Source organism: Alosa sapidissima, chromosome 24 (genome assembly GCF_018492685.1).
Source record: "Alosa sapidissima isolate fAloSap1 chromosome 24, fAloSap1.pri, whole genome shotgun sequence".
Taxonomy (NCBI): domain Eukaryota; kingdom Metazoa; phylum Chordata; class Actinopteri; order Clupeiformes; family Clupeidae; genus Alosa; species Alosa sapidissima.
In genome coordinates, this window is record NC_055980.1 from 5,619,294 (window position 1) to 5,633,614 (window position 14,321).

General features: G+C 41.1%; 1 protein-coding gene across 1 annotated transcript; it reads right to left on the reverse strand.

Annotated features, from left to right (window-relative positions):
- Nucleotides 1-9,355: 9,355 nt before the first annotated feature.
- Nucleotides 9,356-14,321, reverse strand: pus3 (pseudouridylate synthase 3). Its single transcript, XM_042083782.1, has 6 exons — nt 13,628-14,321; nt 13,087-13,364; nt 12,709-12,892; nt 12,169-12,278; nt 10,275-10,447; nt 9,356-9,815 (listed from the first exon to the last, which is right to left on the reverse strand). The coding sequence occupies exons 1-6, from the start codon at nt 14,144-14,146 to the stop codon at nt 9,538-9,540; spliced, it is 1,542 nt and encodes a 513-aa protein (XP_041939716.1). The 5' UTR covers nt 14,147-14,321; the 3' UTR covers nt 9,356-9,537.

Below are 14,321 nucleotides of genomic sequence, written 5' to 3' on the forward strand. Positions count from 1 at the left end.
AATAATCATTGAAGACTTGTAAGAGACAACATACATTACATGACCCCTAATCTTCAGTGTTAAATTGCTTTCATATAACATGAGTAGGCAATAACAAGACACAAAGAAATACTGTTTTAAACGTTAATTTTAATGTTGCCCCTGTCTTATACTGAAAGATTACTATATCAAAGCATATTAGCAGAATAATCCAGGTGGGAAACAAAACAGCATGCTTTCCAACCAACTCAATTCTATGGTCACAACTGTGTAAATCAGCATCTGAATATCTGATTTTGATATGAGAACTTTAACATCGCTAAAGTGGATACAACCCAAAAAGCCTCCCATTCCCAGATAGATCTCTAAACATCATCCAGTGTTCTGTCACTGTCCATTTGAACCTTGTTTCCATTTGAAGCTTTTATGCTTTGCCTACATATTCATCTGTCAAACATATGGTAAAAGCCAATAGACTGCTATGTCCTTAAAGGGATATTCCACCATTTGGGGAATTACACTCATTTTCCACCTCCCCTTGAGTTAAACAATTGAATTTTACCTTTCTCCAGTTCATCCAGCCGTTCTCTAAGGAACACCATGGGCACAGCAGCACAATAATATCAGCCTGATAGTGATATGCAGCACCTGATATGTAGTCCCCGTAGGCTAACGTCCAGCAACAAGGTTGAGCTGCAGCAGATAAATTGGTTGGTGACTGGATTATAACGCCTGAATGAGAATATAGTTCCATGTCAAATCAGCCTAGAAAATTGATACGTTTCATTTTCAACGTTCATTCACTTTCTAGAGAAAGGTAAAAATCAATTGTTTAACTCAAGGGGAGGTGGAAAATGAGTGTAATTCCCCAAATGGTGGAATATCCCTTTAATATAAATATATATAAAAAAATCTTTCTTCAATATTCTTAAATTAATTATTCTTAATTAAGAGATACTTAAGTTGTTTAGTTGCTTAATTGTGTATTGAGAGAGCGAGAGAGAGAGAGAGAGAGAGAGAGAGAGAGAGAGAGAGAGAGCGCATTTGTGTGTCTGTGCATGTTTTGTTTATCCATGTGTTATCTTAGGAACGTTCAAACCCACATATCTTCAGAAAAGTTAACAGAAATTCCACAACGAAAAGGCCAAGGTTGACATATGTCATGAATGCGATCAGAAAATGTATGTTCCACAAGCAGCTGTTTGTTGGGCAGTGTTTGGGCCGAGGGTGCTTTATGAGAGTATAAACCGGCCACATGATTGCTGTGGTGATGTAGAACAACACGGAGATGAGGAGGATGAGCATCTCGAAACGGACCAGGCTGAAAGGCAGGAAGTCTCGCGCCTTCTTCATCACATTCATCACAATGACAACAGGTATGATAGGAAAGGGGAGGATGTAGGCAACGACACAGTAGATCACCACTGGCTTCCTCTCATAGCCCCTGATGACCATGGTGAGGATGGCACAAAAGGCCCAGACGATCATGCAGTAGCATTGCAATGCCTTAGCAGAGAATGCACCCAGTATTATGGTGACAACACAAGCTACCACCTCTAGAATATGTAGTAATCCACGGTTGCACAAGAATGAAGGACAGGAGCACTTCACATTCTTCATCTTGGCAGAAGCAAGCAGGAGCAGAGAAGAAAATAGACCCAGTGGACTGGTCAGTGACCTTATGACTGGGTGAGGATTTGCCACCCTTATCTATTATACCCTCCCTTTTGGCTCCTGCAATCCACATCGAGCACCTGTGGCTGTCTAGTCCGTTACTATAATGAATTAAGTGGGAGGAGTATAACAGTGTATAGTGATACATCGGTACTTCTCCCCAAGGTGCTGGGGAGGTGCATTTCAACCCTTCTGGTCCTCATATCCCTGCCTCTGCATTTACAACCGCTGCAGTATATATTTAACTGATCACTAATGTTATACATTTACCATGCTTAATTTGACTAAATGTTAGGGAGATAATTGCCTGTGCTATCAAAACCATGACCTGATTTTATTTGCCTTGATCATGCACAGCATTTCCACTTACACATCGGGTGCACTTTTGGGGTTAAGTGTCTTGTCAGAAGGAGTTGGGCTCAAACCTGCAAACTTACAGTTAGCTGGTGAGTCCTCTCCTTAGCCACTACCACCCACTGTTGATAAATCCTTGTAGCCCATGTTTCATGTTCATTACTTAAAGCAATTCCTCAGTGAATTATAAGTTTAATAGTTTTTATACAAGTACTTGTAAGTTTTCTTCACATCCTTTTAAAGTATACTACTAGGTTTCCATTCTGGTTTTATTTTATATTGAAGTATTCTTTAACTGTCCTTCAAAGTAGTCTTAAAGTTCACCAATATAAACAGTACCAGTGGACAACACATACAAAAATTCTGAATAAAGAACATGTTTTCTTTATAAATAAAAACATTCATCCAAATATTGTATTGGGTGCCAAAACGACATAAGTAGTCAACCCAGCCCAATGTAAACCCAAACACAGTGGAAGGGTTATATTAGAATCTGTCATGCAGCCTCTCAAAGATCAGTCTCTGACCACATTCCATCAGTATACGTATAGTAAGTATATTTACCTTTATTTCCCTGTATTTATTTGTATAAAGGGTAAATAAGACTGGAGAAATTGTACTCCCTGTGGAGCCCCTGTGTTTGTCATAATGGTAGAAGTCAGACACTGCTCCATTTACCCTGAAACACTCAGTCAGTCAGAAAGCACTCAACCCATCTCACCCAAACCAAACGCAAATGAGAAATGTATAATTAAAACACAAGCATGTTGTTTGGGCCAGTCAAGGTGACAATAAATACTATGGAGCATATACAATAACATGTTGTCAGTGCTCCTCTCAATGTATGCAAATTGCAAGGGGTAATTTGACTAACAGAAATGTTAGGGAGATAATGTTTCACAGCCTTGTCTTTGTCCCACAGAAAAAAATGCTCTTACTTACATCAATGTTGAATAAGAGAAATAAGCTAGACACAGTCATTTTTCATTAGCCTGGAAATATCCAGACTCTCGTACGTACATTTCAGTTGTACAGAGAGTCTGGCCACTTTCCATTGCCAAGCGTTAACTTCCTTGAAGGCGAGTACTCTGTTGAAGTTTAAAACTATTGGATCTGCCCAGAGCCACGTTTGGTCGAGACGTATGTCTGGCTCAAACTAGCAGGTGGCATGTAAGATGGCTCGTAGTGGCATGTACGATGGCACGTACGGTGGCATGTACTTCTGTATGACAAATGCCGACGAATAATCTAACTCCGTCTCCAATTATCCCATCCATGCACACTTACCTCCACCCACACATTTAATCACTCACACCCCCAAAATATGCTTTTTACAGCATATTTTCTCGAAGGATACGACACCACCACCTCCGGAGCCTGGGGATGTCATCCTAACAGAAAAGACAAAGCTGAGTTTCAGTAAGCAGTTACAAGTCTTACATATAAAGTATCTCAGAAACTGAGAATTTCACCTGATTGAAATCAAATTCCCATTCCAGGGCCAGATAAAGTGCATACTGAAATAGTCAACACATGAGAGCATTAAACTATTAGAACTGCCAATCATCAACTACTCTGTTCTTCTGTTACAAGTACACAAAAACCTAAGCAATCTACATTTCAAATATTGTGAAAATGTAAAAGCAAATGTCTTGCCAACATCAAACCTGTACTCTATGACTTACCATCAGCATGAAACCTCCACAATCCTGTCCCCCTGCCTGCATTGGAATGACCTGTCAAATAAACATTTTGTTAAAAATACATGCCAAAAATTACACAAAGACTGAGAGAGCAAAAGGTGTATGCACTCCTGTACCTTGGTTTTGATAATCTTCCAGGGCCCAGGGAGCAATTGTGTTGCAAGTAAGCTTTAGAAGAAAATATACAGTTTAAAACTGGGACACAGGCCAGGTAAACTGTCAGAGGGCCAATTAAAAATGGGATGATTTGTTGACATCGTTTTCACCTACAGTACAGTACTACTTGAGGAGTTTTTCCTTGCCCCTGTTGCTCTTGGGTTGCTCTTGGGTGCTCCTTGTTGGTGCCCCCCCCCCCCCCCCCCCCATCCCAATTCTCCCCCACCTTTCTTATGCAGCCCTTGCCACTTAATCTACACCAGACATAATTTCACTGCATTTCTTACTTCCAGTAACTATATGCATGTGACAATAAACTTCCTTGTATCCTTGTAAACTTCCTTGTACTTTGGCGTCTGTCTTTTACTGTGACATGTACAAGCACAACACCATTTGTGGAACGGAATGCAAATCACAAATAATGGTCAACCTTCAACCCACCGGAGCTGTGTAAAAAGAACAATTAACAGCCTGTGACAAGGAACATTGAACAGTTCTGATTATTTTTAAATTCAACCTGAAAGTATCTAGGAAAGCTTTGTCAACAAAACCACTAGGGTAAGCTGAATCAAGCGGATATATTCTGTAATGCTTTGGCAGCAAGACCTGTGAAGTATACAGCATTGAGTGCCTGTGCATCAGATTCAAAAATAGCTCACTTATCACAGTCCACAACACCTGTTGTCACATAATCCATGTTGTACAGTTACCATTGTTAACGGCTCTGGCCATAAATGTGAGTTCTCATGTGAAAGATGTTTGTGATGCAAAAAAAGTCACAGTTAAAATAAAGGAAAACATTTGCCAAAAATTTCACATTTTTTCAGCATGTTTGACTATACTAGCACTTCTATTAGTAGTGGCAAATTTCAGTACTTACACCAAGAAACCAGTGTCCTGGTTTACACACAGGCAATCTTTGGATGCTGCATCATCCTGTAGGTGTTGATTTAGAAAAAAACCAAGAAGTCTTAACAAGGCCATATTTTAGTACATTACTCAGATCAGTGACCCAATTATCCATTGGAAAATCCTTTAGGTTATGCTTACGCATTCTGAATTGTTGTATAATGTCCTAATGTTTCTGTTAGATTTCTAAGTGTGTGTGTGTGTGTGTGTGTGTGTGTGTGTTGTAGCCTATGTGTGAAGTGGACATAAGCATGGGTAGTGCAGTTGCAGGCAGGGTAAGTTCGGCTGGCTTCCAGGCTAGTTGCAGGCAGTATGAGGGGTATGGATAAGATTTGTAAGACTTTCTTTTAATGAGTGACACAGTACGGAGAATGACACAGTAGCCTACCTATCTGGAATCTCGTCAGAAAGGTGTGTTGGACTAGCCTGGAGCACTCTGAAAAATACTGGGCTGAAAACAACCCAAATTGGGTTATTCCCAACCCAGTTCCTGGTTCAATATAGGACAAAACACATTCTGGGTTGACTTGACTTTATGACTTGGGTATAGAATTTTAACCCAGTATAAGGGTTGCTTCGCCAAACCAAATATGGGTCATTCTGACACAAATACTGGGTTAATGCAACTCATTACTGGGTAGCCCACTAGCCCAATATTGATTTAAATTGTTGAGTCAATTTAGTTAATTTAGTTATCTATGAAATTACTATATTTTTAATAATAATAATAATACACAATGCATACACTTAATTAATACCACTGTTTTTATTGAATAGTTGGTATTATAACAACAAGCAATAATATTTAATTTAGGGTAAATGTACCCATTAAGCCCAGGCACCATTTAAGCCCACTTGCCACTTTGAAGTAAAACCCCTAGTTAGACATCTTTTAAAGTAAAGTAACTGATCATATTTGTAAAATGTTTTACTTGCAAAAAGGGATAGAGTCATTAAAGGTCCCCTGTGTAACGTTTTCAGTTGTTTGTTAACAAAATCAACATTTCCCATTCATAAATGTGTCTCCATTCATGTTTAATTACCACCACCACCAATTCGAAGCATACCTATTGGCTTAGAAATCCTCATTTACATCTACTGTACATAGCACAGTGTCGATTTTATGTAGAACCATGTAGAACTATGTGCGCCATTTTAAAATAATGGTGGCCAGCAAGAGACATGCGAAATACAGCTAAGTCTTTGGCGTCTGCATGCATAGAAAAACATTAGCGTGATTGAAGCAATGGCAATAAAATAGTACACAAAATGATATGTTGTTATTGCTTATTCAGAGAGAAGTTTATGTTTTGACGTGCCTAGGAGTCCAGAACTAGTGCCAGTTTTGATGTGTGATGGCTCCCGTAGTTTAAAAGAGGCAGTGCTTGAGACGTTGGTGGCTATATAACTCCTAACCACTAGATGGGAGGAATTCTTACACAGGGGGGCTTTACAGTATGTATAAACTGCTCACAATGTAGTTTGTGGCAATGTGGTTATCACAGAACAAATACATCTTTTATTCTTACTATTCTTTCTACACTCTTTTTCTTTTCTTAAAACAAATAAATTGCTGTATATGAAGAGCCTTTCATTAGGGATAGTTAGGCCTATTCAAATACATAATTCCCTACCTTGATTAGAACTTTGTTATGGGAGAACAGTTTTTACATTGTGTTACGTTGACTATCAGCCAGTATATCGGTTATTGAAAAACTCAAATATTGAAATCGGTATCGGCCTTCAAAATCCCATATTGGTCAGACTCTTTAGAGATGGAGACAAATTGACATACACATACGCATGCACACACACACATGCACACACATCCACAAGCACAGACACACACGCATGAACACGCACACTTTCACACGCATGCACGCACACACAGGCACACACGCACGCGCACACACACGAACAGGCACGCACGCACACACACACAGGCACGCACATACAACACAAAAGTTGTAGTAGGGGATTGACTTGACATACACACACACACGCACTCACACATGCACACGCACACACACACACAGGCACATACAACACAACGATTTGGCCCTTTATAAGAAATTTCAACTACTTTGAGCTACCTCTAAATTTTAATTGATGTACATGAAACTTTTCCCGGTTACTTTTCTGTTAGAAAGAAATAAACTTAGGGGGTCAGACTTCAGAAAGTACCTTTCTTAACCTTTAAAAATAAGGACCACTGTACACACTCACACACACACATAAACACAAACACGTACAGTAGGGTTGTTCACAAAATTAATTTTCACCCAATTTTGCCAGATCACGTTTTGTCTTGTTCCAACTGGCCTTGTATCTGTACCAAAAAAGGAGTCAATTGCAGCACATTTAGGAGTGGCACACTTTTTTACAATATTGACACACACACAATACATGATGTATTGGTATCCGGATAAAACAATTGCAGATGCTGCATTGAAGAGCATTGGATGACATTTGTGGTATCTGTCAGAAGAACTCGTCGCCCTGGCATTTTTTGATGCTCAACTCACCACCATTGGTGGTGGTTAGTGAGGTCCCCCCCTCCCTGTGAAGCGCTTTGAGTGTTGAGAAAAGCGCTAAATAAATGTAACGTGTTGTTGTTGTTGTTGTTGTGTTGATGTTGAAGAAAAAGAGACAATGCTGAGAAATCTTGAAAGACGCCCTGGGAAGATGCTCAAAGACTTGATGCCAAGTCTTTCTTCCACAAGAGCAGTACAGCTACCATCTCTGGCCTCGTCACTCGCTGCTCAATCCACTTCTTTGAGGTTCTTACTGAAGGCCAAATGGATGGCAGAATTAACCCTGATGATGTGAGGTCCATTCTTACAGATGAGAATCTGCGTCAAAAAGTTTATTCCTTGAAGGTCATCAATGACAGCGCAGAGAGAGGCATTGCCCTTTTACTTATACCATTATATTGTGAACCACCCTAACGTACAGTACACGCACGCATGCACAAACACATGCGCACACACACACACACATAAACACACCCACCCACACAAACACACATATATAAACACACACATGCAGGCAAAGCAGGCACGCACACACACACACACACACCCCCCATTACCCCCACACACTGACTCACAAGCGAGCACACACACACGCACAGACACACCACTTGCACTACTCCACTTGTACACTTGCACACTTGCAACTTGTTGTTGTTGTCCTGTTGTCCTGAACACTTCTGAACACACTTCTGCTGCTCTTACATAACTTGCACCACTATGCCACTTGCATACTTAGGTCAAACAAAACTACCTCAGCCATTTATTGGCCTGACTTTTGCACTATTATATTGACTGTCTACTGTATGCACAATTGCACAATTTCTACCAAATTTTGCTGCTCTTATTTCTTCATTGTATGTGCCTTCTTATTTTTACTTTTTATATTGTTTACTTGAATGTTATGTTTGTCTGTGGACCAAATTGGTAAAATATGTCTTGTTTCCACCGTGGGATAGTAGGAAACGCAATTTCGATCTCTTTGTATGTCTTGACATGTGAAGAAATTGACAATAAAGCAGACTTTGACTTTGATAACAAACACACACGCACACAATGAGTTGTTACATTAACAAAACCATAAGCATACATAAGACTATAAATCTTTAAATCCTTCTTGAAAGACGCAAAACTATCACAAGACCATAGCCAGTCCATTGTTCCATTGAAAAGCCTTTATGGCCCACACCAGAGCGCACCAATCAAATCATCTGGGCGGGCTTTATATTATGATGGACAGCAACGGTGCCTCGTCATTTACGTCACCTGAGCACGTTTCAGTTAATTTGGTTTCCAAAGAGTCCAATGGTGCTACCATGTCTACAAGGCTATCCAAACAGGGTTTTCCTGACGATATCAAACATCTACAACAAGGTTATTTATGCATTCCTAAAATTCCTAGTAGTTTTGATCTCTGAAGTTGAATTAAAATGGACTCGTGGAGCTTTTGCAGAAATGAGATCAGTAAGCTCACTTAACATCAGATCAGGAGAGTCAAACTAGAGGTCCCATGGGTCATCAAGACAGCCAACAGCATGATGTCCTCCTACTCCTCCCTGATGTCCAGAGGGGTATAGGTGGTGATCACACTAGCCCTATACCAGTTCCTATAGCTCCCTCTAAAGGATGCAATCAGGAATTCCCATTCAGTTATGTTTCACATTCAGCGAACATCTCCTCACGATCCACTAGCTGCCCATACCTTGGGTAAAAAAAAAACTACTTGATATACGCAGTTATGGAAAAAAGTGTCCACAAAGCCACCTCCAATGAAGGGAAGGGTATGTATGTGTCCTCTTGTCTTACTCTGGGGTACATGGCAAATAAGCTAACTTGCCCAAAGGTTGGCATGTTTCTTTAAGGTTGCATGTGCTTAACTATGAAATACATGCACCGCCATTATTGTATCTACAAGGTTCTCATATTCCCTTTTTAAGTAGCAAAATTAGTTTTCATCATTGTGTTATGATGAGACAATGTAGGCAACAACCATCATAAATACCAAGTAATACCAAGAGACAATGTACAACTAAAACAAAACAGACATTATCAAGACCAGAGAATCAACCATTTACTCAAACACCTTTACTATTGGCAATGTGTCTATTTGACACTTTATATTCACTATGATGCATTGTTCTATGTAAAGTAATGTACAGTAAAATGTACAGTAATAATAACAGAGTAATTGAAAAACTGTAGTCCTCTTTATGACTAGAGAAACTGTATGTTCACAAACAGTCTGCCTTTTCTTCTGTGAGCTGGGCAGATTGTGCCGCTCCTGGTGCAACAGCCTGGGAAGAGGGATTGTGGGAATGTTTTGACCTCTTCCCCCTGTGCAGAGCCTCCTCTCCATTCTCCCCCTCTTCTCGCTCCAGCCTGCCTCTCTTCACAAAGTGCTCGATCCGGGACTCCAGACTCTCACACCGCGGCCTCTCCAGCAGGGGGCGGTAGTTGCGCTGCCTGGTACCCTCCATCAGCCAGCACTGCAGAGGAGTAGGTGCCTTGCCTAAAACAAATGACAGCATAATTGACCATGTCCGCTCTCACATTACTGTACATATGAGAGTGTTCAATTTCAATTTGATGTGTATGCACACATTCATAAGAGACATGGCAACAGCATTCCACTGCTCATGAAAAAACTTGAACTTGAAAAAGGACTGACTCCAGGAGGAACTATTCTGTTTTTGCACTGGCCTATTCCCTGTAATCATCATGGTCTAGTCATGTGCATTGGAAAATCAAGATGACAGTAATTAATGTAAATGTAATGCATAAAAAAACAAGTTGTCAACAGTAGTAATATGATTTGTTACGATTTTGAGGGAGTCCTCTGAAAATGTTCTCAAGGGGTCCCTACTAGCACCAGAAGTTTGAGAAACCCTGTTCTAGACATTTTGTAATGTAGTACTAAAATGAAGACTATTCAGAGATCCCATGAACAGTAGAAGCTAATAGGACCCACCTAAGCTCTCCAGGCCCTGAATCATGCCTCGCAGGACCTGGGTCTTGATTACAGCCTGTGTCCAGTGCTGGTGCAGCGTGTTCAGGGCAAAGCCCACCTCCTCAGCCTCCCTCTTCCAGCTCAGGCCCTCGAAGTGGCAGTCATAGAGAACCAGAGGGTAATCCACGGCCATGCTAGAGAAGAAACAAACATATGCTTTAACAGCAGAGTCCGCCATTCTGCATTCTGCTGAGAGATGCTGTTGATATTGGAGCTCAACAGTCAAATTAAAAATTACACTTGTTTTTTTTTTTGTTTTTTTAAACAGCTCTGAACAGCTAGCAGACAGTGATGAAACTAGATGTACCGCAGAGCGGTACAAAATATGACCGCCACCCAGTCCAGCACATTTTTTCCACAAAAATAAATCACGCTGAAAGGCCTATATGATTCTAACTGTCTCACTAAATTGCATTATCCACACTCAATTCTCACTGGTATCTGCTAGACAACAAGTACCAAAACATGATTAGTTCATAGATTTCACATGTAAAATTAATTTTATATAACCCCACCTCCATCTTGCCTGTTCATAATTCTGAGAAATTCTTGAATTGTGTGCATGTGTGCATGTACAGGTTTATGTTATGTGTGTGTGTGTGTGTGTGTGTGTGTGTGTGTGTGTGTGTGCCTGCGTATGTGCCTGTGCATGCATGCATACATATGTCTACTGTGTGAGTATGTGTCATACGTATGATTACTGTGAATGTATGTGTGTGCGTGTGTATCTGTTTGTGCAGATGTGTGCACATGAAATGGGTTAACATGACCCCTGGAGGCAAACATACGGAAAAAAATGGTCATCCTAGGCCCTACAGTTTTCAAGATAGAACTGTCCAAGAACGAAAGTACACAAAACTTGGCATACATTTGGAGGGTGTCATAATGATCCTACACTTTTAATTTCGTGCAGTTTTGACCTTGTCCGCCAGAGATATTGTGATGAAAACACCTAATTTTTTGCTTTTTAATTTTTAACTAGGTGGCGCTATACATGAAATAAGTGGTAATGGGATGGGTTGACATGCCCCCTTAAGACCAACATACATAAAAAAGGTGGACCTCCTAGGCCCTACGGTTCTCGAGATATTCACAGAAAAACTGTCTCCGGCCACCTACAGGCCAGTTGGTGTATAGTAACATAAATTAATTTATTGTGTGTCCCCCCATGAACGGAATTCCACAAAGCTTGGCGTGCATACAGAGAGTGTCATAATGATCCTACACTTCCAATTTCGTGCAGTTTTGACTATGTTAGGTCACAGATACCTGCGATTACAACACCTCATTTTTACTTTTTTGTGTTTAACTAGGTGGCGCTATACATGAAATGAGTGGTTATGGAATGGGTTGACATGGCCCCTTGAGATCAACATACAAAAAAAATGGTCCTCCTAAACCCTACGGTTCTTGAGATATTCACAGAAAACTGTGTCTGCCCTACACTCCTTTCGGGGGGGTCCAGTCCAGTGGGGGGGGCTACAGATCAAAACAAAAAACGATGGTTCCATACTATCCATGTGGGGTTACATGCCCACCAAGTTTCGTGTACCCCGGTCTTTCAGTGTCCCGGGAATCCTTGACGGAAATTTGGGCATGCGAAAAAGAAAAAAAAGAAAAAATCTGACTAAACCTATATGACCGCCGCTTCGCTGCGCGGCGGTCATAATTAGTGGAATTTGAGAAAGTGCATTGAATTAGAATCAGACTCCACGTTTAAGACCAATAGGGATTAATCACACATAGTAGTCTGTGAGAAATGGTGTGTGTGGTAGTGGCTTCACATACTGTAAGTTTGAAATGTCACATTTGAAATTCACTTCTAACCAACAAACAGCTGGCATTTTATTGTCACCTGTACTGGGGCTTTCTCGGATTCTTCTCCACGTCCAACAGTTGATCGATGATGTCGGGAGCTTCCAGCTTCTGCCCAATCAGCAACAGCACGGCCATCATGCACCGTACCTGTGGGCAGAATAGCTTGCACGTTTAAAGAGCAGTATATGGTTCTGGCCAAAGTTGGCAGAAATTGAGCTTGACAGCCGATGACATTACACCCTGTCCTTCCAAGCTAATGAAACTGACACCTAGAGGACCATGAAGACCAACTTTGCTGAATTTCATAAAAAGAATATTGGATTAGGATCTCAACTCTAATAGTCGGAGCTGCGTGTGAGACAGGTAGGCAAGACAAGTCTACCTCAAGTGTCAAATATGCTCATAATTTGACTGATCAGGTAATACACCATCACAGCCAATCAACAATGTTGTCTCAGGAGCATTGATGCAAGAGGTGTATTTGACTGGTACAGCAGTTCAAATATCAACAGTCCTTGACCAGAATCAAGGACCTGCACATTTACATTTGCATGGGACAAAACCCATCACCACCCACCTGGTGGTACAGGAAGGCCAGCCCTTTGACCTCAAACACGTAGAGGTCGTAGGGGTCAGTTAATACTGCTTGGCCAGGCTGGGTCGGCTGCACAGACGCAGACAGAATGGTCCTCTGGAACTGCAGCACTCCATTACCTACATCCATTTTACAAAGGTTTCTGAAGTCGTGAGTGCCCTCATATCTGTAAAGGACCAGGGGAAATATAAATGCAAGTATTAATTAGTTATTAAAAAATGTAATATTACTACACTAAATATATAATTTATTCCCCCACATTCCAAGCATAGTGTTTGATAACATTGACCTATGAAAATTACCATAACAACTATATAATCCTGGCATTTATATTTTTCGCTGACCTCCATCTACACCCACCGCTTCACAGCTACAGCCATGAGACTCACATCCAGGGAACCGCGAGGGAAGTAGTACCGGTAGGTTCTGGACTTGCAGTCAAAGCGGGCACTGAACCCAGTTTCAGCTGGTGCCCAATCCAGTATTCGGATGTCCTGGGGTAGGACACGATTAAGCATCTTAACATATGGCACTTCCTCAGCATTTGGCTTATTCTTTGCACTGGCTCCATCACTAGTAGAAACAACTACTCCAAGACCTCCACAGAACTGGTTTGAGCGCAGGTCAATGGATATGACCTGCAGGGTGAAACAGTTAAGAGATGATTGCAAACATCAATCGCTAAAATATAAACTTTACTGGCAATATGCCTATGGCCTACAAAATTGATAAAATTGGCAAAGCTGTATGAATGTATGTATGTAGCTTTATATATGCATAGGCGTTATCATGCATTGTAAATGACAGAGTGACACAAAGAATAAGTCCGTGATCATTGTTTTTTGTTTTAACAAAATGCAAAAGCAACAAACGCATACTGAGCAGCAGGTGAACGACTAACCTGTGAGAAAGCACTGACTCCTTTATCGGTCCGGCCACAGCGGTGGTAGTTGGAGCTCTGTCTGTCCTGGATGAGTTTAGTCTTCAGTAAGGCCTCGAACAGTCTAGCTTCGACAGTGTTATCCGTGTTTTCCTGCACGGCAAAGCCCTGATACTCCCAACCTAAATAAGCAAGCCGCAAGGCGACGTGGCGCCTTGGATGGGCAGAGAAGTCAAACGGCCTCTCTTTCTTGCCTTTTTTCGCACTCCTTCCATCTTCCTGACCCTCTGTGTCGGCTGTCACGTTAGGTTTGCTGCCTCCATTCATCTTCATGCTGGCTTGAATACCTGGGTCTGATATTCTCAACTCAGTTTTTAATCGCTCCACCTCGCTTTCCAACTCATTAATTCTTGCCATCAAGTCCGCTGACATGGTGCTGACTCGAGCGACAACTGTATTAAGTATCTGATTAGTTTGTAACGTTTTAAAAGTACTGTTAGTGATGACTCTGCGGGCTGCCCACTGTAACTTCGACAACATTAGCCAGCTAGCTTTCCTGGCTACCTACTAACGGCATTGTTGCTGTCACTAGAATAAAAAATGTAGGACAAACACAAGTCACTATTAAACCACATTCATTTTAAACATGTTATGCGCGACAGAAGACACCAAATCGTCGACTACACACGACGGTAACTCACTGCCGCACGCAAGT